This window comes from Chaetodon trifascialis, chromosome 10, assembly GCF_039877785.1.
Source record: "Chaetodon trifascialis isolate fChaTrf1 chromosome 10, fChaTrf1.hap1, whole genome shotgun sequence".
Classification (NCBI taxonomy): Eukaryota; Metazoa; Chordata; class Actinopteri; order Chaetodontiformes; family Chaetodontidae; genus Chaetodon; species Chaetodon trifascialis.
In genome coordinates this window covers 851,454-876,846 of record NC_092065.1, presented here as the reverse complement: position 1 = coordinate 876,846, position 25,393 = coordinate 851,454, and the positions used below count along the sequence as shown (strand labels likewise).

Sequence of the window (25,393 nt, the reverse complement as noted above, 5' to 3'; positions counted from 1 at the left end):
GCTAAGAATGTTCCACTGTGTTGAGGACTGCATGGAATCCCGATAAGCAATGTATAAGCATGTACATGCATTGGCATTTATAAGCATGTACATGCTTATACATTGGCACAAAGAAGACACATGCACACACTCACAAGATGTCGTCATCCAATAGAATTCACTCTGAAATGAGGAGCTAGGAGAATCTTATATACACCAGAAATTATCCATCATCACATTAGCTGCGTCAGACAAGGAACCATGTGATTAAGGCATGCAAATGGCTGTGTTGCTTCTTTATTCTAAAGCACTGCTGGAAGTCGTAATTTACTGCACTGTGAACAGCAAGTAGAGAGAAGTCATTGAACTCCACATGAGGACACATTCAATGGTTTAGGCACTGTACATGATCGGGTTTCTCTGTGGCTGTTTAATTTTTCTTACAAAGAAGTAGGTTTTCTAAATACATAACTTTGTGTGCTGCCATATGCTCACGTCTGTGTGTTTATTGTTGTTTTGTGAGTAGGTTGTTGTGCATGTGTGTGCATAAGCAAATGTAAAAAGTGTGTTCACTCCACTAACTCTGCCCCCAGCCTGAGCCCCTTCATCCTCCCCTTGTTGTCATGCACAGGAGCTCTCCCTTTGGCCCAAAGTAGGCTGGCTTCACAACAGTGATGCCTTTCAAAGCTCCATGCTTTGAAGAGCTCAACAAAACAGAACAGTTTCTGAGAAACGTTGCGTAAAGAGTGTGTGTGTGTGTGTGTGTGTGTGTGTGTGTGTGTGTGTGTGTGTGTGTGTGTGTGTGAGAGAGAGAGAGAGAGAGAGAGAGAGAGAGAGAGAGAGAGAGAGAGAGAGAGAGAGAGAGAGAGAGAGAGAGAGAGAGAGGGGGGAGCAGAGTTGGGGGTGAAAGAGAGTGTTTGTGTTAAGAAGAGAGAACAGGAACAGAAGGAGCTCCAGACAAGCACAAGCTGTCTTGCATGTGGTGATTTGATCTCAGCTGTTGAAGGGTACATTTGCTGGACAATATTTGGGGACATTCTGCAAGATACTCAACAACAGGTGAGTGTAGAGGGAGCAATATTTAAAAAAAAAAAAAAAAAAAAAGTGAAAAAGAGGAAGATGGAATAGGTGGTGTCAATGAGCCATCAGGTTGCCTAATTTTCTTTCAGTTTTTAATGCACTTTTTGCATTTTTTGTTTGTTTGTTTGTTTGTTTGTTTGTTTGTTTTCCTGAATTCCCAGTTTGGAGTACTCTATTTTTTTTTGTGAAAATAAACTTACTGATGGAAACAGCTATGAAGAAACATGTTGAAAACAGTTCAATTGCCCTGAACTGATGCAGTTTTCACAGTTGGATTTGTCTGTCCCCCATTTTCTTGTGCCTGTAATCCTCATTTTGTGTTTCTCATCCCATCATTGAAGTTAGCCACCAGCTGTTTCAGAGATGCAGTGCAATGAGCTCTCAGCCAGAGAGGAGTTCACCTACAGCCACGTGTCCACTCTGCAGAAGGGAAGTGAGATGCTGGGACGACGGGGCGACAGGGGAGTGGATAGAAGGCTAGATAGGGGGGAGCTGCCTAGGCCTGAGCGGGACAGCTACACAGTGGACGTGAGGGCCAGTGATCTGCAGCTGGCCCAGGTGGAGCCTCTAAAGCACCCCTGCTTCAGCTACAGGGCCTGGCTCTACAGCGTTCTCATAGGGGTGAGAGGAAAAATTGTCAGGGAGAGGTACAAAGGAGGCACATCAGAGGTTGTATCTATTTAGTCTGTCACACGCTATTTTAAATTATTAAATTTAATGTATTGTGTTACATATGGTTAACTGGACACTTTGTATACACTTGCATCAGTGTGTATGTGTATGTGTTTGTGTGTGCGTCCTCAGGGCAGTCTTCTCATCACATCTGGTTTCTCTCTGTACCTGGGAAATGTGTTTCCTGCTGACATGGACTACCTACGCTGTGCTGCAGGCTCTGTATGTGATCATCATAATGATGATTCTCATACAGCTCTACCTTAATGAGTTGATACACATTGTTTAGATAATTGCCATGTCAAAATGGCAGTCACACATAACAACATTTCTGCTAAATAGAATAATGCAGCAGCTCATTTGTTGATATTTTTTACAGGGCCTCCCTGCAGGAATAGCCAGCCTTGCCATTGCAAAGAACAGACATGTTGCAGTGAGTAAACAATGAACACACCAAAGGCAAAAGAGATAATTATGTTTTGATGGAATTTTAATTTAATTTCCTCAAGGCAATTGCAGCACGATACTAATGAAGGTTTCATGCTTTCTTGTTTTATTTTTTTTTCATCAAGGTGTCAGATTTCCAGGTGGTGTATGTGTCAACATTTGCTGTGACTACTACCTGCCTGGTTTGGTTTGGATGTAAACTGGTCCTGAATCCTTCTGCTGTCAATGTAAATCCATCGTAGTAATATGATAAAAACCACAAATCCTTTGGTTGTACATAAGCATATGAAGTTAGAAGATCTTTAGTATTCTGCTATTGTGTCTCTGTCTCCCTCTACTTCTGTCTGTTCTCAGATCAACTTTAACCTCATTTTGATGATTTTGCTGGAGGTGTTGATGGCCAGTACTGTAATCCTATCAGCCCGGTCTGCAGAGGACTGCTGCTGCCACAGGAAGGTGTGTGTGTGTGTGTGTCTGTCTGTCTGTCTGTGTATGTGTGTTTGTGAATAAATGATTGATTACTATTTCCTCCAACTGATGTCTCCCCACTCTTATGCTCTTTAGCCAGTGACTTATGACAGACCTGTGGTTATAATGCCTGCAGTGTTCCCCACTGGACTCCTTAAAGCATATTCTGTGAGTAGTTTGTCCTTAAGACATTTCTATCTGGTCAATGCATATCAATCACTGACAAATGTCTCTAATAGGTGATTGAAGTAATTGTAGGAATCTCTGCTGTATTTGGAGGAATTATTGCACTCAACATGGATGCTTTACTACCTGGCCCCTACTTGTCTGTCACATTTTTCTGGATTCTTGTGGCTGTAAGTTTCTCTTACTAAAACTTACTTTTCATTATGAGAGATTGCAGCTCTCAATGATAACAAAGATGCTGTCCATTACTGGCTTTATCAAATAGCTTTGCATCTGATCTTTAATCTTTTGCAGTGTTTTCCTAGTGCTATTGCCAGTCATGTTGTGTCAGAATACCCCAACAAATGTCTGGTGAGTACAAAACCAGTTAAAGTAATATATGTGGAGCTGTCATCTTTTATTAGAGTTGAAACACTGATGCATTTTGTGACTCTGCAAACCATATTTTCCCTCATGAAACAACTCTTCTCAGAGACTTAAATGATATCTTGATTCATAGTGAAGAAGGAGAATGATCTGTTTTGATACTGTTGTATCTCAGTGTAGTGTTTGACATTGTAGACCACACATACCCTCAATGACAGACTTTAGCAGTGTAGCCATGGAGTGGTCCTCCAGTCTCCTCCTACTTCTGTGATAGGAGTTTCTCAGTTGTTCTTGGTAGCTATCTTTATCTGAAACTCTAAACTGTGGTGTTCCCCAAGGTCCTGGGTCCACATCTGTTTGCTTGTATGTGCTACCTTGTCACTTTAATGGTATTTTCTGTAACTGCCTTGCAGTTGATATTCAATTATACATCTCATTTAATCCTCAAAATGTCACAAAGTTGCAACCCAGTCTCACTTCAAAATTTGTAATAGCTGTGTTGGTCCATAGGGAAAAATGTATTGTACAAAAAAAAAGGCTTTGGGATTTTTTTCTGCCTATTCCTTTCTTTGTTCCGTGTCCATGTCATGTGACTGTCAGTTTTCAGTCTGGGACAAAAAAAGGTGAACATTTCTTTCATTTTCAGTGGAAAATGCAATATTTTAAGATAATTTCTCCATCGAAATGTATTTAGTAACATTTCCATTGAGAAATATATGTTGTATTTTCATAATCTTCGTTCTGTGAATATGTTTGATCTTTAGTTTGTTAGCTATTACAAAAGATTTTTCAAGTCTTGCCAGAAAATAGTTTAAATGTAACATTTTAACAGGCCAATGGTCCAGGTTGTCTGCTGTAAGTGAACTTTATTCCATTTCAAATTGCTGCTGGTTGGCCTTAACCTAGATCCAAACACCACTATATCTGTTAACAAAAGCTGCTTCATAGTCTCTGATGTCTGTGATGTAGATGGTCTTCATTTTTACTAATGTGCCCTCATGCTATCACTAAACTGCCTATCAAACTCCCCAACTTTCAAAGGTGAACTCTTATGTGTTTGGCCCTTTCTGTAACCACAAATATTTTCCTCACAAAGGTTGTTCTGTTGAGTAATGTCAATATCATGTAGAGAAACAAATCCTTATTTTAACAACATTTTGCTTGTAAAACAGCAATTCAACTGTGAAGGGCTTCTGCATTCCTGTTAGAAATTAGGGATACAGAAATATAGTATATCTGTCTCCCAAAGTGAGCGTAGTTCTTTAATTAATGCAACTGTCAACTGACATATGCTTATCACATTGCTGCTCAGATATATAAGACATTTTTACTTTTACTGTTGATGGCATTTCCATCTTTGACAATAAAAAAAATCAACATAAACAACACCATTTCATCATAAATAACAACAATAATACCCATTAAATATAAATGGACAGATTCTTGATGGTAGAACAAGTAATACTGTTTTTACTCTCCACTACAAATATGCGTGGTTTAACAAAGCCAAAGTAACTTAAAAGTCCCCGAAGACTTATGATGAAAGATTGTAATGCTTGAATTGAATTGAAGATGTTTTTTCAAAAAAGTTAACTGAAAAAAGACAACTTAATTTTTTTGAAGTTGATAAAATAATAATAAATCACAGTTTTGTAACAGAAAAGGCAAAGTGGACTGGCTTTGTCTCCCTTGAAATGGTGGCTAGGGATCATAGGTAATTTAGAATCAGAATCAGAAATACTTTATTGATCCCAGAGGGGAATTTGTTTTTGTAACTGGTGCTCCCTATAAGAATCGAAGAGATAGAAGAGATTAATTAGAAGAGAAAAAAATAAAAAAAATAAAATGTAGAAAATGTAATATATATATATATATATATAAACAAAATATCTATATTATTCTATGCACATATTAGCGCTGTCAAAAATATCGCGTTATTAACGCGTTAACGCAAATCAATTTTAACGGCATAATTTTTTTATCGTGAGATTAACGCTCTTTGTGACCTAGTGAACTTCTAGCTTTTTATAAGCTGCGGCCACTGTTTGTAATGTAAGAAAAACTACAGGATCCGGTTATAAACCGGAAACAAAACAATAGGCACGCCCCCGGCAGGCTACCGGTTTGTGTGGATGGCATGCGCGAAACGCTGAAATGGATGCGAACAAGATTCTGAATGGAAAGTTTAGTTTCAAAAAGTTGCCAAATGGATCAACTGACAAGACCAAAGTTATCTGTGTGTATTGTCAGTGTGAACTGAATTATCACCATAGCACATCCAGTCTGAGGTACCACTTGATGGCCAAACACACAGTGAATGCGAATTCTCTGCCGCCTCCTTGTCAAAACCAGGCAACAATGGATGGCTTTTGACAGAGGCATATGGATGCTATTAGGTTCAAAGGAAACTTAAGAAAGGAAACTTTAAGCCATGGTTTAACTGCACTATAGCCTGAGTCCTAGTTTACAATGATGTGCACTTTGTAACTTTATTTTGAATCACCCTGTTTTGATCCCTTAGAAAGGGTTGTTGAAGGGGCTTTTTGTAACCAAGTATTTATTTTTTTGTCATCTGTTTATTCAGTGTTAAATTGTGTGAGATTTGATTCATTCAAATGTGAATGACTGCTCAAAGTGAGAATGTTAGTGTGAAATATAACACTACATGTTGTTGTTTTCAATTAAAAAACATTTGGACAAAGCAAACATATCCACTTGTTGATAACAATATTAAAATATGCAATTAATTTAATCACGAGTTAACTATGACATTCACGAGATTAATCGCGACTAAATATTTTAATTGATTGACAGCACTAGTACATATATATATTTAAAAAGTCCAAGGGCCATTCAGAGAGAGGAGTTGTACAGTTTGATGGCCACAGGCAGGAATGTTTCCTGTGGCCTTCAGTCGTGCATTTTGGTGGGATGAGTGGGTGGGAGACGTTGTCCAAGATAGACCGTAGGTTAGTCAACATCCTCCTCTCTGACACCACCGTCAGAGAGTCACACTCCATTCCCACAACGTCATTGGCCTTGCGGATCAGTTTGTTGAGTGTGTTGGCATACATCATCCTCAGCCTGCTGCCCCAGCACGCAACAGCATAGAGAATAGCACTAGCCACCACGGACTCATTGAAAATCCTGAGCATAGTCCGGCTGATGTTGAAGGACCTCAGTCGCCTCAGAAAATAGAGATGACTCTGGCTCTTCCTGTAGAGAGCGTCAGTGTACTTTGCCAAGTCCAGTTTATTATCAATATGTACCCCCAGGTACTTGTAATCCTCTACAATGTTCACACTGACCCCCTGGATGGAAATAGGGGTCACCGGTGCCTTGGTTCTCCTCAGGTCCACTACCAAATCCTTAGTCTTTGCCACGTTTTAGTTGCAGATGGTTCTGCTAACACCATGTGACAAAGTTGTCCACAGCAGCCCTGTACTCATCCTCATCACCCTTACTGATACATACAACTATCACAGAGTCATCAGAAAACTTCTGAAGATGGCAGGTCTCTGTGCAATAGTTGAAGTCCGTGATGTAGAGAGTAGAGAGGAAGGGAGAGAGGATGGTCCCCTGCGGGGCCCCAGTATTGCTGACCAGTCTGTCTGACACACAGTATTGCAGGCGCACGTACTGTGGTCTGCCAGTCAGATAGTCCACAATCCAGGACACTTGGGGGGCGTCCACCTACATTGCTGTCAGCTGCTGTTGCTTGTCACCCAGTAGAGCTGGATGAATGCCGTTAAATGCACTGGAGAAGTCAAAAAACATAACCCTCACATTGCTCACTGGCTTGTCCAGGTGGGCATAGACACGTTTGAGCAGGTAGATGATGGTGTCCTCAACTCCAAGTTGGGGCTCATAGGTGAACTGGAGGGGGTCCAAGAATGCCTTGACCATCAGCCAGAGCTGCTCCAGGGCGAGTCTCTCCAGCGTCTCCATGATGTGGGAGGTCAGTGTCATAGGTCTGTAGTCCATGGAGGCCCTGGGTCGTGAAATCTTTGGCACAGGAACGAGGCAGGACGTCTTCCGCAGTATGGGGATCCTCTGGAGACTTATGCCACATTTCCACTAGTGCGGCTCAACTCGACTCTACTCTACCCGGTTGTTTTGTGTTTCCATTAGGGATAGTACCTGGTACCCGATACTATTTTTAGTACCTGCTCTGGCGAGGTTCCAAGCGAGTAGAAGCGATACTATATGTGTGACGTCAACAGCCTGTTGGCCACTGATTGGCCGGAGAGTGTCATCACTGGTCTGTGACGTCCAACACCAGAAAAACAACCCCGCCCCCTCTATTGTAACGCCAGGCAACAGCAACCGCTGACTTTATTCTTTATTCTCACTCGAGGGAAATGGCTGCTTGTAAAATATCACCGTGGTCCGTCGACGAGGTCCAGACTTTTCCAGACCTCAAACCGAGCAGCAAATACAACATAGCATCGATGTCCTCCATTGTTTGTTGGCTCTGCTTGCGTCGCGTACAAATTGACGTCATGGCAGTTTCGCGCAGCCGTGGTATGACGACCCCGCCTACGTTGAGGAGGTACTATGAAGTACTCAATTGTAACGGAAACTCAACCAAACCAAGTAGAGAAGAGTAGAACCGAGTCGAGTAGAGCTGGAACTGTGTAATGGAAATGCGCCAATAGGCTCATGTCGAAGACATGGTGAAGAATTCCACACAGCTGGGGGGCACAGTCTTTGAGCACCCTGGGGCTGACACCATGAGGGCCTGGAGCCTTGTTTGATTGGAGTCTCATCAGCTGTCTTCTCACCTGGTCAGCAGTGAAGCACACTGTGGAGGTGACAGGTGTGGGAGGGGTATAGTCCTCAGGTTGGAGAGTACAGTCAGTCTGGCAGTCAGAGGAGGAGGTGTGAAGAGGACACAGAAGGACGGAGGGGTGTAAGAAGGAGGAGGAGGAGGGGAGGGATGAGCCAGGCCTGCAATGTCAAATTTATTAAAAAAACAGATTCAGTTCATTGGCCCTGTCATTGCTGCCTTCAGCTCCTCTGTTGTTGGTCATTCTGAAGCCAGTGATGGTCATCATTCCACGCCAGACTTCTCTCAAGTTGTTCTGCTGGAGTTGATGAATGGCGCCTTACGAGCGGCAGCCTTTTACAGTAGCTCGCTAGACTCTTAGGAGTTTTTCTTATATATTCTGTTTTTCTGTGTGTCTTTTTTATTCTTTTAGTTCTACGCATTTGTAAATATCAGGCGCATCAGAGACGCTAAACACAGTAACTCTGGCGCTACTTCATGACCACTTTTACAACCAAAATTTCTCCGTGTCTGTGGGTCCATGAGAGACAATGGCTCCCAATGTTTACAGTAGGGATCAGCTGTTGGCCCCGCGTAACACAGCTGTGCGGCCGGAGGAGCGACCTGATGTCCCCCGTGAGTTAAGGAGGAGGATGCGGGGGTGCCATGCTGGGATCAAGCGTCGAGACAGGAGGAGAGCTTATAGACCGACTCTCCCGTCCGTCATCATGGGGAACGTAAGATCTCTCCCCAACAAGATGGATGAGCTGACGGCGTTGACCCGACATGAGCAGGATTACCGGCGGTGCAGTTTGCTACTGTTTACAGAAACGTGGTTGGGAATGCAGCACACAGATGCGACTGTAGCGCTGGATGGATTTTCATTCATATGGGCAGACCGGACAGAGAGAAGCGGTAAGCGAAAAGGAGGAGGGCTGGCAGTGTTTGTGAACGATAGATGGTGTAACTTCAGGCACATCACTATCAAAGAGCAGCACTGCTGCCCAGACATTGAACTGTTGGCTGTTAGTCTGAGGCCATATTATCTGTCGCGGGAGTTCTCACACGCCATAGTGGTGGCTGTGTATATTCCTCCCTCTGCTAACTCTGATGCAGCCTGTGACATCATCAACACCGTGATCAGCAGGCTGCAGACTCAGAAACCACAGGCCCTCTTACTGATCTCTGGGGATTTTAATCATGCCTCTCTGTCCTCCACTCTGCCCAAATTCATCCAGTATGTTACATGTGCCACCAGAGACAATAAAACACTGAACCTATTCTATGCCAACACCAAGGAGGCATACAAATCATCACCCCTCCCTCCTCTGGGAAGAGCTGATCACAACCTGGTTCATCTCCTGCCTGTCTACAAGCCCCTTGTTAACAGGCAACCAGCTGTGTCCCGCCGAATGAAGAGGTGGTCTGACGAGGCTGAAGAGGCTCTGAAGGACTGCTTCGAGACAACTGTGTGGGATATATTCAGTGACTCTGATGAGGAGGACATCGACAGTTTGACAGACAGCATCACGGACTACATAAACTTTTGTGTGGAGAACACTGTACCCACCAGGACTGTATGGTGTCACTCAAACAACAAACCCTGGATTAATCCTGACATTAAGGCTCTTTTAAAGGAGAAGAAGAGGGCCTTCAAGTCAGGAAACAAAGAGGAGCTGAAAATTGTTCAGAGGGAGCTCAGAAAGAAAATCAGGGAGGGGAAGGACAGATACAGGAGGAGAATGGAGGAACAGCTGCAGGAGAACAACACCAGGGGAGTCTGGAGAGGCCTGAAAACCATGTCAGGCCACAAGAAGCCAAACTCTCAGGCAGCTGGGGATTCAAAGTGGGCAGATGAGCTGAACACCTACTTCTGCAGGTTTGAGGAAGCATCTGCCCCTCCCCCAGCGACATCAGCCCTGCAGCAGCCCTCCTTTGATCTGCCAGCAATCTACCCCCCCAAATACAATTTATAATTTAAGATTATGCTTATTTTTATTACACTCTTTTGTATATACTGTTTTTTACCTAATCTATCTTTTACTGGTGCTGCTGTAAATTGGAATTTCCCCTTGCGGGACAAATAAAGTTATATTGAATTGAATTGAATTGAATTGAATTGAATTGAATTGAATTGAATTGAATTGAATTGAATTGAATTGAATTGAACTGAATTTCCATTCCAGCTTCCTCCTGTATTTCTCCTTAGCCTCCTTGATTTTCACCTTCAGTTCCCCCTGTACTGTTCTTCACCTCATTCCCTGTTACCAGCTCTGAAAGCCCTCTTCTTCTCATTGAGGATGCCTTTGATGTCCTTTGTCACCAACGGTTTGTTATTTGGATAACAAGGGACAGTCCTGGCTGGGACAGTGGAGTCCACACAGAAAGTGATATAGTCCGTGATGCACTCTGTGAGCCGATCAATGTCCTCCCTATGCGGCTCACAGGGTGCCTGCTAGTCTGTCACCTCAAAACAGCCCTGCAGTGTCTCATATGTCTCCTCTGACCATCTCCTCACCGTCCTAGTAGTTGGAGGCTGACTCTTCACCAGAGGCACATAACAGGGATTGAGGTGCACATGGTTGTGGTCTGACCTACCCAGAGGGGGGAGGGGGAGCAGCTGTATGCATCCTTAGCGTTAGCATATGTAAGTCCAGAGTTCTCTCCTCTTTGGGCAGTGTTTCAATGGTGACGTGGTTGAAGTCACCTGAGATAGCGATGAATGCACTCAGGTGTTGAGTTTGCAGACAGGCAACAGCGGAGTGAATGACGTCACATACCGACAGGTTGGCAGAGTGGAGGATGTAAACAGCTACAATAATGGCATGTGAAAACTCCCTGGGCAGATAATATGGCCTGAGCCCAACAGCCAACAGTTCAATGTCTGGGCAACAGACATGTTCCTTGATGGTAATGTGACCAGGATTACACCATCAGAAAAATCAGAAATCAGAAATACTTTATTGATCCCTGAGGGGAACTTGTTTTAGTTACAGGTGCTCTCTACAAGAATAGAAGAAATAGAAGAGATGAAGAAGAGATAGAAGAGATATAGAAGAGATAGAAGAGACAATAGAAGAGATAAAAGAGATAAACATGAAGTGCAATTAAAAGAGAAAAATACAAGTGGTAATAATAAAGAATAGACCAAAAAAATTTGGAAAACTAAGAAAAACAAACAGGAGCGACTGCAACAGGCGGCACATGCGCACTCTATCGGTTGTTGACTGGAACGGCGAGCCCCCCTCCTTTACGCTTACCACTTTCAGCGCAATCCCGGTTGGCCAGAACAGTCTGAAAGCCACTGATGGAGACGTTGTCGTCGGGTATGTCCTGGTTCAGCCATTTCTCCGCATGCGCACTCTAAGTCTAATTTAGACTAATGTTTTCCAAAAACAATTTTAAAAAATTGTATAATAAGAAAAAAAGAGTATAATAAGGAGAAATACTTATCCAAGACACTTTTGTGTCCAGCAAAAAAGGAAGTTTGTTCAGTGTTAAAAACAATTGACTTTGATGTAGCAAACTACTTTTGCTATGTTGCTGCAGCTTATCCTACATTATCTTATATTCCTCTGGAGTAGCTTCAGTGTAGTGAATCTTCATTTAATGTAAGATAACTGTGTTATGGTTTGTGTGGCAAAAACACAGCCAGGACCCAGGTTGCAGAGACAGAGTAACAAAGTTTATTTTCCAAAAGCAAAGTGCAAACAAAAGAGCAACGAAAATCACCACTAGGGGAAAAAGGTAATGTAGGCTGTAAAAAGACTAAACTAAAAATGCAAAACTGCAAACCTAAGGAGTAGCTGTAGAAAAAACACAAAATCACCAAAATGGGAATAACTAGAAATTCTCTAGAAACAAAAAAATCACCATAGCAGGGAAAAATGGTACAGTTAACAATAACTAATAAACTCGAGAGTACACTGGAGCTGGAAGCGAGGAAGGAGGCAAGGCAAACAGCGTGGCGAGACACATGAGAGCAGACCAAGGAAAATCTTCCGGCACTGAGCAGGTGGAAGAGCTGGCTGAAGTAGCCAGTGGCTGATGAACTGATGCCGCTCAGGTGTGTCTCCAAAGTGGCCAGGAGATCGGCCCTGCCTCCTTCCACGCTCCAGCGCTGCAGAGGAGGAGAGCGAGAGGAGAAGGGAGAAACAGAGGGAGGAGGGAAAATACAATCAAGGCGAGGGACAATACACCGCACAAAATCGAGACCACAACAAACTGGCAGCTTAGCTCACTACACTTTTCAAGTAGCTTTGCCAACATTGGGTCTTATTGTCCCTTCAAAAGTGAGATGCCTCTGGGTCATATTTAAGAAATACATTGTAGGATCATTCTATCATTCTGTCTTGTATCAATTCACAAAAAATAAAGAATGAGGGGCGGTAGCCGGCTCTCTTGTTCGTGATTTAATGCAATTTAATACAAAAACTATCTTAAAACAATGCATTTTCTACTGGGAATGAAACAAATGTCTGCCTTTTTTGTTTGTTTGTTTGTTTGTTTGTTTGTTTTCACAGACAGACACTTAACAGTCATGTGACATGGATGTAGGACAACTGAAAAGAATAGGCAGAAAAGCTGTAAGTATATCACAGTTTCAGAACAGATATTGTGAAACTAACACATTTTATGCCAAGGTATTGACTGTATTGAAAATTGAAGTTAGCCTAAACTATGAAAAATTGGATGGCAGATAATTTCTGACAGCTCAATGATGACAAAACAGAACTTATTATTTCTGCTCCAGTCTTGTACCTAAGGAAACGGAGAGTGAATGCTCTCTTTTTTCCTCTGTTAAATTGTCTTTGCGAAATTTAAGTGTCACTACTTATGTGTTTGATTCAGTCCTGCTTTTTTACAGCTGAGAAACTCAGACCAGTTGTGCCTCTCAGCTGAGATAGAGCTGTCTCAACTATTGTAGCACCTAACACCCCCACTTGCCAAAACAAAACATCCTTGGGTCGTTTACAAGTGGTTCCAATTTTAATTGGGTTCTCAAAGATTTCATGTGACATCAATCTTGGTTTTTATTCACTGACTTTCCATGGTTGCGTCTCCCTTTGGACTTAAGATTGGTAAATACTGAACACTTTAAAAGCAGTTCAATTTAATTCAGTTTTATTTGTATAGTGCCAAATCACCACAAACGTTGTCTCACGATACTTCCATATAGAGCAGGTACAGGCCGAGCTCTTTTATCTACAGAGACCCAACAATTCCCTCGTGAGCAAGCACTTGGCGACAGTGACAATTCAGTGACAAAAATGACAATTCATTTTTTGGATAGGAGAGGAGCGCTGAGTATTATACATATACATTATATAGCGGGTGTAGTGATTGAAATTTGTACATTTATATGTTTAGATCTATTACTGAAACATTTATTGTATGTATGTATTTTTTTTCTCTTCTGGTGTCTCTCAGGTTGAGGTGCTGATTGCCATCAGCAGCGTAACGTCTTCCCTGCTCTTTTCAGCCTCTGGCTTCCTCTCATGCAGTGTGATCAGCTTTATTGAAATTTTCCTGCATGATGTGCCTGCTGCAAAGGTGAGTTCAATGAAGTGAAAACTCACCCATACCATAAAATTTGCAGGTTTACTATTAAGCGTAACGCATCAAGTCATGAGCTCCTTTAGCGTGAAAAATACAAGATCATGTTTTAAAGAAACTATGAAATTGAATCATTGAGAAATCTCATTCAGAATCATCTAATTTTGTCTTTGCATGTGTGGTAAGGGTGAGGGGTAGGCAAGCAATGGGTACGGTTATGGTTAGGGTAAGTGTCCAGGAAATGAAGGTAAGTCTATGTAATGTCCCCAAAAGTGATGAAAACCTAAGTGTGTGTGTGTGTGTGTGTGTGTGTGTGTGTGTGTGTGTGTGTGTGTGTGTGTGTGTGTGTGTGTGTGTGTGTGTGTGTGTGTGTGTGTGTGTGTGTGTGTGTGTGTGTGTGTGTGGTCCAGCAATCCTATGACATCCTGCTGCTGATTCTGATGGTGCTGCTGCTGGTGCAGGCAATTCTAACTTCAGCCACTGTGGTGCACTGTGCCTCCTACAAGAGTCAGCTCCGCATAAGGGCTCCAGAGTGCAATGACAGCATGTACACTCAGACCCATTACAGTGAGGTAAGGCAGGTAAAAGGGCATAAATGGACACATCTGTCATCTGCCTGTATTATTCTTTCCTGTCTCTCCATTTCCAACAGGAGATATTTGAGAATGTTGAAAATTAAACATTTAATTCTCTTCCATGTGTTAGAACTACCAGCTCTAGCTCATGTAAATGTTATTCAAATATTATGACCTAAAAATCAATGACTCACACATAGTCATATATGCAAAAATGACATTGTGCTGCTCATCCTTCCAATTCATTTAGCTCGATGTTTCCCCTCTCACATGCCATCTCTCTCCAATCTTTCTCTCCCTGTTTGGCTCCTTCAGCAGCAAGCACCCAATGGAACACTGCAAGATTTTAACAAAGACAGAGCCTGGAAGGCAGTTGTGGTCCAAGTGGCCCAATGAGCAGTCCCACACTATGCAGAGTGATGAGAAGTGGAAAAAGGAGTAATAAAACAAACTGAGCTTTAAGGACAAGAGTATAATCCTGAAACTGTAAAGATTTATTCAGAGAAGGAATGTGACAGAGATATATATAGAGGACAAGGGAGAAAGAAATGTAGAGGCAAGGCAGAGAATATGCTTTTTATTTGTTTTTGTTTAATATATTCGCATAGATACTGCATTAAGCACTTTGGTTTGCATATCTGTTTTCTGGGTTGCCTGCTTAATGAGGAGTCTCACTATTTGACCTGGGAACAGAACCATTTTGCATAGTTTAATATTTTTACATTGATGACATACAGATGCAGTGAACAATCATGTGAGTCAGTGTTCGGTAGTATAAAAATGTTGTGAGCTATTGGGCCTAAAGTCCATACGGGACTTCATGCCCAAAAGTTTTATGGTTGTATTTTGTCATTTTTGTATCCTTACAAAGAAAATGTTCTAAAATCAGAAATGCATGCATGTATGCTACTTTTCTTACACATAGTGTGACTTATCTATCACCCAGCACAGCCTCAATTTATTCTAAGATATCAACTTCTATAGGTCACATTTGGCCTCTTCTCTTCTCTTCTCTTCTCTTCTCTTCTCTTCTCTTCTCTTCTCTTCTCTTCTCTTCTCTTCTCTTCTGTACACTGGTGTAGTAGTGGTTGTTTATTACAAGAGAATTGAGCCACCTGTATATTACATTTACATTTTCGTACATTTGATGTAAACGGAAATTCTGTGTTACTAGAAAAATAAAATGTTTGTCATCAACTGTAAATAAACGTTATGTGTATATTGCTTTATGGATGCTCTTCATGTTGTTTAATGTTCCTCATTTGAACAGTCTTCAGATATGGTGTAGATGGCATGTTTTAACAGAGTCCACCCTGCAACCTCATTATAACAGAATGATCTGTTTTGCATTCAGCACAGCACACATCATGAGAGGAAGTCGCATGACATTACTGACACTACATGACATTACATGACACTAACATTAGAGGACGCGAGAGAGAGAGAGAGAGAGAGAGAGAGAGAGATCCCCAAAGACCCCTTCCTCTACTCTGTTTCAAACTTTGTGTCAGTTTGGTTTACAATCCGCAGCATAATCCCCTAACTAATGTCGTTCTCTTGGATATAGAAGATGCTCGCCACACCTCGTGAATTTGAATTACGGATATGTTTCCATTCGTTGTTTGCAGGTGTCTCGAGCCGGTCCCACTATCACAGATGATGGGCAGGCTGAATAACCCTATCAGTAGGAGAATCGAAGCCTGTCAATGCCTTGTAGTTAGGTTGTAGACTGATTGGGCATAGGACTTGAAAAGTGGAGCAGTTAGCTATGTACTGTTAATGTTACTGTAATATTTCACTGGTAGACCAGTAAAAAAGATTATAGAATTGGGATATGGATTTCTGCATGATTGTATTATTTTTTCAGCATCTCTGCATACACAACACTATGTTCACTCGGTGAACCGCGGGGATGAAAGCGAGGTGATGCGATGGACTAGTGGATCTTAATGCGCTATCTCATCGTTCATTGTTTTTGAGTTAGAGGCAGGGCGGTAGAGGAGAGAATGGGATGGGAGAGGATGGACGCGGGGGGGCGGAACAAACCGGTGTGCTCAGAGACATGCTGTAGCTGCTAGTCCGCACTGCAGATTAACTCTTACTGCGCCGGGAGATGCAGCGAGACATGGTGAGTGGATTTTTTCCCCCACTGCATGCACATGGCTCGAAGTGTGGCTTTTCCGGTTCTAGCCTTTTCCAGAGTGAATAGGTAGACAGCTGATGCAGGCATTGAGCATCTTAGAGACTCTTCTCACACACACACACACACACACACACACACACACACACACACACACACACACACACACACACTGTCTACACGATGTTTAGCAGCTCTCCTCTGGCTGGCTATTCGGGAGTTGTCTCCTGCTCAGGTGTTGAAACGGCTTGTCGTCTGGTGGCAACTGCAGTTTACCACAATTCTGTGTCCCTGATGGAAGTGTGGTCCTCCTGGTTTCCAATTTTGCCAGTGTCACGGACTCACAAAGCCGTCAGGAGACAGCGGTGAGGGGCATCCTAGCTCAAAACGAGCTAACAAGGACGTAATGCTCTCTTCACCCTGCCGAAATGTGTGTTCCCATAGGGACTTACTAACCAGTCAAAGGTTGAAAACAGTGAGGACACCTAACAGTGTTTTTCTGTCACCATTAGTATAAAATTGTACCGCTTTACGTGTTTTTAAAATGTATAGTTAATCTAATATAATTATGTGGTCACGTGTTTTCTGAACATCTGAGAACAAGTATCATATGTATGTGCACTGAAAGTTCTTCCCACGTCAGCCTAATTCATAATGAATGAGTGGGGTTCCTCTCTTTCAGCTCCTGGAGCTCAGCTCTCGCTCTTTGTAGCCAGCTGTACCAGTCACAGCCAAGCAGGATGCTGTAGTAGCCAAAGAATGTGGGATTTCCCTCTCTAAACACTGGTAGCATCGCCCAACTGAAGGGCATTATCTGTTGGACTGGAGCAGTGCCAGTGGCTAATAGACAGTAGTGCAGCCTCGAGCTGGGTGCTGAAAATGTTATGCTGTCGCTAGGCAGTATGTGGACAGAACAGTGAAAAATCTGTACAGTATGTTACGTTATCCCCAAGGGGCATCTTGTTCCCTTACATTAACAATATGCAGCCTAGGGCAGTGTTTCCCAACCTTTTTGAGCCATGGCACATATTTTGCATTAGAAAAATCTCAAGGCACACCACCAAACAAAAATGTCACAAAATGTATATTTATTAAAATATAATGAAAATCTAGTCTCAATTTACTCAATTTACTTACTCAGTGTGAAGCCTGGGTCTGTTTAGTTAACCACAAAGCTGATACTCTTGCAGGAATTGAAGAAAGACACACAGGAAGATTTCACCTGATTGGTGCTCTAAGCCTTAGAGCACCAATCAGGTAAAATTGGATAATCTTCCATGGCACACCTGATGATTTCTCATGGCACTGTTATGTGCCACGGCACAGTGGTTGGGAAACAGTGGCCTCGAGTAAGGTTCTCTGATAATATTCTCTGTATCATTGGTCTCACCATGTGGGTGAGAGTGCTTTAAAGCTGACCAGAGTACGCTCATTGTCCTCATGAAGGTGCAGTCACAAGGTTCCACTCCCCAATATTAAGTATACTTTTCTCAGCTTAAAGGGTGTCATGGATGAGCTGTGCATCTGCATAATGAAAGGGAAGTGAGAGGAGGGCAGAGGGAGTAATGGAGAGAGAAAGAAAAAGAGGAAAATGGTGATGGTGAGGATTGTTGACAGGAAGGGGTGATGTATTCACACTCTTCTCTGAGGACATTCACGTAGCCTCCGAGTGAAATGAGCATGCAGCAGGCACCAATTGAACCCTGCACGATTGCTGGACAAGCATATGCATGCTGATGCACATATCCATACATGCAATCTCACTCACTCAAACACACACACTCTGCTGACAAGACATCCTGCTGACAGTGTCTTGGTTCACCTACATGCTGTACATGCTGTTCCACAAGGAAAATGACCACCATGAGTCTAGAGAGGAAAGAAGATTTAGTGTCCAAAAAACAAAATGTATTGTATTGTATTGACTGTATTTTATATAGCGCTTTTCTAGTATGATGACAACTCAAAATCTTGCCGAAGATTACTTCGACATGTAGGCTGCTGAGGCCTGGGATTGAACCAGCGCCCTTCTGATAAGTGGACAACTGCTCTACCTCCTGAGAGCTGCCCCATATCAAGGTTATTGATTTCTCAAGACCAATTGAGCATTTGTCAAAATCACTGAATAAATTCACTGAATAAATTCTGTTGTTGCTCAATTTCATTTTAGTGTACTAAACTTTTAGTGTACACTGCCAATGTCTCCCCCAGAGGTGACCACATTCACAGTCATAGAGTGGGGATTAGATATCCTCAGCCACATGACTGCATTATAGATGATGATAGATGGTAACAGAATTATCCTGTGGAATTTGTGAGACAAATTAACACTGTGGCTTGTTTGAAAGATGGTATTTATCGTAAACATGTTCCCAGAAATGACATCTTGCACCTCACTGTACCTTTACAAAAATGCACTTACTGTACCACTCTGACTGCTCATTTGTCTTTCAGGAACAGATTGGTCAGAGCTTCTCCTGACCAAAGCTCACGTAACAACTCTTCAGCCAGCAGCCACCTTGCCTGGGCATTTCAAGGACATCACCTAAATTCAGCCTATTCCTCCTACACATAGTGTGTGGACTGAGGCCAGGCACTGACCCCAGAGATGGGGCAGAACATAGGGATGCACACAGAAGAGACCAAACAAGTAGTGTACTTTTGAAAGTTATGTCCGAATGTTCATCTAAAAGAATAAGACGAAAAGTATAGAAAACTCAAAACTTTGAAGAACACAGACCACACAGTATGACCAGGTTCTTGGCCACACATTCCTCTGTGTGTCTGTATCACACTGTGTTGAGACTTATTTAACTTCAGCAGGGAGTGTCTTGTCTCCCCTCTGGCCCAGAGGGAGGTTGTAGTGTGTGCCCTTTGTTTTCCGGATGCAGAACATCCTTGATCAAAACTTAGACATGGCCACAGCTCTACTTGCCGGTGAGAAGCTGAAGGAGCTGATCCTGCCAGGGTCTTCTCAGGATGAGAAGGGTGGGGCACTGGCCAGCCTCATGGTGCAGCTCAAATTGGAGCTGCCCTTTGATCGTGTTGTTACTATAGGGACAGTCATCATCCCCATCCTGCTGGTCACCCTCGTCTTCACAAGAAACTTTGCAGGTGAGACTTGTGCCACTAGAGGGGGTTCATTTTCACAGGGAACTGCCAAAGCAAGGATGTCAAAGTCAAGATAGTAGCTGTTACCCCTCATATTACTGTTAACCAGGTACAATTTGTGATAATCAAGCACAGGTCTGTAATGTTCTTTGTTTCTTTCAAGCAACAAAAGTCACAGATACAAAGTCTCGCCACAAGGATGTGATAAAGTTTAAGTAAGTAGATGTAAATTATCTATACCCAGTACATTTTGAGTTAGGCATAGAGTGCATTAGAGGAGCAAACAGAACTAGAGAGAATCTGGAGACATGAGGGGATGAATTATAGGGAGAGGAGAGAAGAAAGTGTTTGTTTAAGAGGAAAGAGTAGAGTTCATTAGTTCATTGTGAGTTTATTGCTGAGTCAGACCCTCTACATAGTAGCACTGATCATGTGGGACTGAGCATTTAGTAGCCAAAAAATGTAGGTGTTAAGGTATGTTGTTCATTTTTCCCTCACACGGGTGTTTTAGGGCATTGCCAGGGATTTTTTTTGATGATTTGGCATGAGGTTAGCATCCTGCCTTCTGTGACTGTGATATGTGCAATATCATTGGACATATTGTCTTTATTAGCACTAACATAAAAGAATACATGCAAACTTTAAAAGTGTTTCTTAAGTTTTTCTTAAAAATAAGTTACATGTTTTTTTATTTAAATAGCAACCACTTGTAATATCAGATGCACTTAGTTCCAAAGATTAAAAGTGGACTTGCTGGAATCCTAAACCACTTATATTTGTAGTTAATAGACATAGATCTGATAAAGAACAACTTTGATAGAAAGGAGTGTTCTTCTTCTATCTGAGGCAGGACGACACTTATATAATTTCAAAAAGCTGTGTGAACATTATGAGAGACAATGCTGTGTGCTGAACACTTGAATGATTCCCATACAGTAGTAATAAAAATAAAACAGGTCAGATATTTCTTAAAGTTGCATTTTCAACAATACATATGAGGGGACACTAGTTGTCACTCTCCCAGTTGAATCATTTTATCTTAGGCACTTGGAAGTGAAATGAGATTGAACATTTTTACTATGCAGAGCTACTGTATGGTTAATTTCAGATTCACAGCACTCAGTGTAGTTGTGTCCACATTGTAGTCTTACGGTACAACGGATGATTACAACAGATATTTCAGGTTCATTTACCTTTTTCCATTTTCAAATTTTCGGAGTGGTTTAGATGAAATTGTTAAACTGGGGATTTTTGTCTGTTTGTCTGACCCCATTTTAACATGTTGGCAAAATGTGTCTTCCAGAGTTTTAACATTGCCAGATCTTGGCAATAAAAATCAAGAGGAAAATCTTTTAGCTGATAGGTGATGTGGGAAATTATAAAAATAAGACCCAGGATGTAGCATCATAGCATTCTTCTTTAAGTTAATATGCTTAATTTATACTCATCCAACTTGTTGAAGTAATTTTTTGGCTGACTCTTTGTATGTGTACTTTCCTCAGAGGAGTCCATATACTGTTACACACCACACAACTTCACCAGAGACCAAGCACTGTATGCAAGAGGCTACTGCTGGACAGAGCTGCGAGATGCTGTGCCTGGTGTAGAGTCTGACCTTTGGCCTTCATTATTTGAGCACAAGTTCCTGCCATATGCTCTGCTGGCCTTTGCTGGAATCATGTATATTCCAGCTTTGGGTTGGGAGTTCCTTGCCTCTACACGGCTCACTTCAGAGCTCAATTTCCTGCTTCAAGAGATTGATAACTGCTATCATCGAGCTGCTGAGGGCCGAGCCCCAAAGATCGAGAAGCAGATCCAATCTAAAGGACCTGGCATTACTGAGCGGGAAAGGAGGGAGATAATAGAAAATGCAGAGAAGGAGAAAAGCCCCGAGCAGAACCTGTTTGAGAAATATTTGGAGAGACGAGGCCAAAGTAACTTTCTGGCTAAGCTTTACCTGGCACGTCACCTGGCCATCATCTGCCTCAGTTCCATCCCCATTTCCTATCTGAGTGCGTATTATGCCCGCCAAAGGCAGAATGAGTTCACCTGTGCACTTGGTGAGCCCCCAGACATTAGCAGCTATGTAGAGCTGAAGCTCAGGGTCAACTGTAAGCTGCCTGCTGTGCAGCTGCAGCGCATCATGGCAGCAGTAGATATTGCTCTGCTCTGCACCATGAACCTCATCATCCTGGTTAATTTGCTGCACTTGTTTGTGGTGCGTAAGTCTAACTTTGTATTTGACAAACTGCATAAAGTTGGTATTAAAACACGGCGACGCTGGCAGAAGTCTCAGTTCTGTGATATCAACATCCTGGCCATGTTCTGTAATGAGAACAGGGACCACATCAAGTCGCTCAACCGACTAGACTTCATCACCAATGAGAGTGACCTCATGTATGACAACGTGGTCAGACAGCTGCTGGCTGCACTTGCACAGTCAAACCATGATGCTACACCCACTGTGAGGGACTCTGGAATACAAACACTTGATCCTAACTTGGATCTTGGAGTGGGAGAGATGGGTGGGGAGCCACTGGTCATCAAACGTCCCCGCAAGAAAATTAAATGGATCCCAAGTTCAAATCCTCTTCCTCAGCCCTTCAAGGTAAGGCAGCTGCCTGAGTACAGTTTCCAATTCATCATCATTCATTCAGGATCAAACAAACAACAAAAAGAAACCTACTATCCTCTAGGAACAGAAAAATACTTATAACAAGAATTTTTTCATTGGAGCACAGCAGGTCATTTGAACATGGACTGTATATCTGTTCAACATGCTTCCAACTGAGTGATATCAGCTCTTGATAAGAGCCTCTTTCTGTGAGGAGGCACAGGTAGTGGTCATCATTTGAGACTCCAAAACATAAAACACTGCAATGCTGCTTTAACCGTTACCAATGGCTACCTTAGTTGTAGTTGAAGCTATGATTAAATTATCTATTTTTGTGTTTTCTGTCATTTGTAAAGGAACCCCTTACCTTGACACGTTTGGAAAATAACACCAAGCCTGAAAAACCCAAACCAGTTAGACGAAAGACAGTGGCAGACAGCTTCATTGCCCCACTTTTGGATAGCAAGAGCACACAACATCCTGCAACAAAAGGTATGCAGATTATTTGACTTACATTGACCATATGGGCAGACACACCTCCAAATGAACACTAATGTAGAGGTGTCTCTGCTGGATGTGTAAATATGCAACTGTTTGCTAACATGGTGATAAAACTGTACATATGTACATACTGCTGCTGTGTGCCAGACAATCAGTTAGGGCAGGTATAAGCATACATTGGATGGATAAGCTGTCTTTTTGCTGTAATGTTGTACCTCCTTTTAAGGGAACCTTTTCATTTCTGATTGCAGATCTAAGTGGGATGGAGAAAAAGCACACTCGCAACTTTTCTCTGGATGTCCACCCATACATGCTGACCATTCGTAAGCCCAAGGTGGAGGCCACAACCAGAGAACCTTTACCCTCAGAGCACAATATGGATACAGTATATCTTGAAGGCACACACACTATTGTTCATGTGTCTGGCGCAATGACAGGTAAGCCTGAGCTCTCATTTGCTCTTGCTCCTTCTGGTTCAGGGCAGAATTGATCACTTTTCACATGAAACATTTCAATAATTATGCACTGTTTGGGGAATGAAATACAATAAAAGAGAGTATTAGCTTTTACTTCCAGTTGTTTTAGTTTTCAGTCCATCTTGTCGGGCTAAACCATGACATCCTCAGAGTCTTGCTGTGCAATTATTGCTGACCTGTGAAAGAGCATGTTTTTACAGAAGGGGACACATTGCCTACTCTGACTTTCTGGTCTCTTCCTCTATCCTGGCCTCTATTTCATTCTTATTCTTCAGAAACTAAGGTATGCTCTCCAGAATCAACCAACACTGCCTTTTCTACAATGACCCTGCCCACCACCACTTATGTAAATGGCGTAAGCCCAAACCCTCCCTCCAGTGAGGACCCCCTCAGTCCCAAGTCCTCTCCTCCTCCAAGGGAGCCTCTCACCCAGATAGATAACCCCGAGTGTCAGCCACCACCCCTGACCAGGGCCCCTACACACCAGTTGCTGAGTATGCATCACACTCTCTTTGAGGAAGAAGAGGATGAAGAAAACCGTAGAGACAGACTGGCAGAAAGACCTGGGGAGCTCATTGCTGCTGGGGAATGTTGAAGAAGGAGAAGAGGAACGCTGACTGAGATGTCTTTCCCGAACACTACAGTCTACACCCTGACCATCATGTCAATCACCTATCAACAGCCACCTCTACTCTTTAAATTAACTCAAACAATCCTGTGATGGGTGGACTGGACAGAAATTGGACAGAGACAAAATTATATGTGATTCTAGTTCTCATAAAACAAAATGACTTTTGGAACGGGAAAATCATCAAGAGAGTATAAGACAAAAGTTTGTGTATCTGATAATGTTGATCAGGGTATTACTGTAGGAAATGATGTTGCATTCATGTCTCAGGATGACTGGTAAACACCCTCCAATGAAACCAGCAGTGATATAATTCAACAGGGTGCTACAGTGCAGGGTCAAATAGCTCTACTGAACTAATTAAAGGATGAGTGGTAATGAGAGATGAGTGAACTTTCAAAAAAAAAAAAAAAAATCACACACCTTAGAGATGCATATCTGCCAAGAGGACTGTTTTATTGCTTCATACAAAATGTATTTTAAACATGTATGATCACGCTTAGTCCCTTTATCCCAATAGCCAAGTAGAAAGGTAGCTCACACAATAGAGTTGTAGAGATCTGCACAATTAATATGCAAAAAGATCACAATACATTTGTGGCAATAATGTAAGCGCTTACAGCATCGTATTTCACAGAACACTATTCATGTAGAGATGCTGTACAGTATATGACTCAGCGTTTGTGGAGTATGGAAAATATGACACACATTTCATGGCTCTATCATTGCCATTTCACCATTGATTTAGATTGTATTTCAGATCTTGACATGACTAAATTTGCATGTCACTAATAGTAGGTAAATTGGCATTTTACATAAAAGAAGAGCAAAAAAAACAGACTCTACCATGAACATGGCATTATGGGGTGATGTGGAACAATATTGCTCTGATTTCTCTAATATATACCAGATATCTTTAAGACTGAGTAAAAAGGCAGTGATGTCGGTGTTTTCTACTTGGGGCCTTTATTAGCACCTCAAACATGATGAAAGGAGTTGGACTCACTGGTAAACTGTGTGACTTTTGTGGTCTGATAGCTTCTTACAGGAGTACTGTAATGTGAAGTGAATACACTGATGAGCAGATGTTTTAAAATCATTCCTCACTGGAAGGGTTATTATATGATGACTAGGCTTTGGTTTGTCAACAGCTGTCTCTGATACAATCTATATTTCTTTGAGTTGTTCTGCTCTGTCTCACATTGTGTTAACATTTGCCATGAATAATGAATAGTTGTAGTAAAACCAAGCATATTAGTATTTATGCATTTTTCCTAGGGAACAAGCAAGTGAACATGGGGGATTGGTGCCTCCCACAACCTATCCATACACATTTCTTGCAGCTGCATGTGTAATGACAGGAACTTTAATAAAGCAACTGTCTGCACTAACTTACATGCCAATATGACATATACCATAGAAGACATTGTTAGGGGTCCTACCCACAATATGTGTAGACCTATGCATACTATACTCATCTTTTCTTCTGGGGCATTCAGTAAACGCACATTTCAAGACTCGTCATGCTGACCTTTGAAGGAGAACATTTGGCTCGCAATTCCCATCTTAGACTTGTCCAGCACACTAAATACATCCAAATGCACTTAAAGACTTGTAGCACGAGTGCGTGAGAGAGGACGTTAATTTAAATGTTGTAACATAGCCTGTCATAAGGGATTTTCTGTGTAGATTTTCACGTTGAGATAGTCACGGAGGTAAATGTCTCACAGTCGTCATGTTTGTGAAAGGTTCTAGGAAAGATGACTTAAGTTGTTCTGTGTGAAATGTTATGAAAGCAACAAATTAAAAACAGTCATTCAGAAATG

General features: G+C 42.2%; 2 protein-coding genes across 4 annotated transcripts; both read left to right on the top strand.

Annotated features, from left to right (window-relative positions):
• Window positions 1-903: 903 nt before the first annotated feature.
• Window positions 904-15,325, top strand: mlc1 (modulator of VRAC current 1). 3 transcript variants are annotated; one of them, XM_070971666.1, is made up of 12 exons: window positions 904-1,038; window positions 1,401-1,680; window positions 1,864-1,953; window positions 2,111-2,164; window positions 2,304-2,405; window positions 2,533-2,634; window positions 2,743-2,814; window positions 2,886-3,002; window positions 3,127-3,183; window positions 13,397-13,519; window positions 13,933-14,094; window positions 14,416-15,325. In XM_070971666.1, exons 2-12 carry the CDS (start codon window positions 1,423-1,425, stop codon window positions 14,491-14,493), a joined length of 1,215 nt encoding a protein of 404 aa, XP_070827767.1. In that variant the 5' UTR covers window positions 904-1,038; window positions 1,401-1,422; the 3' UTR covers window positions 14,494-15,325. The 3 variants fall into 3 exon arrangements, with proteins under 3 accessions (XP_070827767.1, XP_070827766.1, XP_070827765.1); XM_070971665.1 differs by having other exon boundaries at window positions 14,413-15,325; XM_070971664.1 differs by having other exon boundaries at window positions 13,933-14,103; window positions 14,413-15,319.
• Window positions 15,326-15,810: 485 nt separating this feature from the next.
• Window positions 15,811-24,405, top strand: panx2 (pannexin 2). The gene is made up of 6 exons (XM_070971659.1): window positions 15,811-16,225; window positions 18,692-19,351; window positions 20,851-21,956; window positions 22,319-22,454; window positions 22,715-22,900; window positions 23,215-24,405. The coding sequence occupies exons 2-6, from the start codon at window positions 19,123-19,125 to the stop codon at window positions 23,532-23,534; spliced, it is 1,977 nt and encodes a 658-aa protein (XP_070827760.1). The 5' UTR covers window positions 15,811-16,225; window positions 18,692-19,122; the 3' UTR covers window positions 23,535-24,405.
• The last annotated feature ends 988 nt before the right edge of the window (window positions 24,406-25,393 follow it).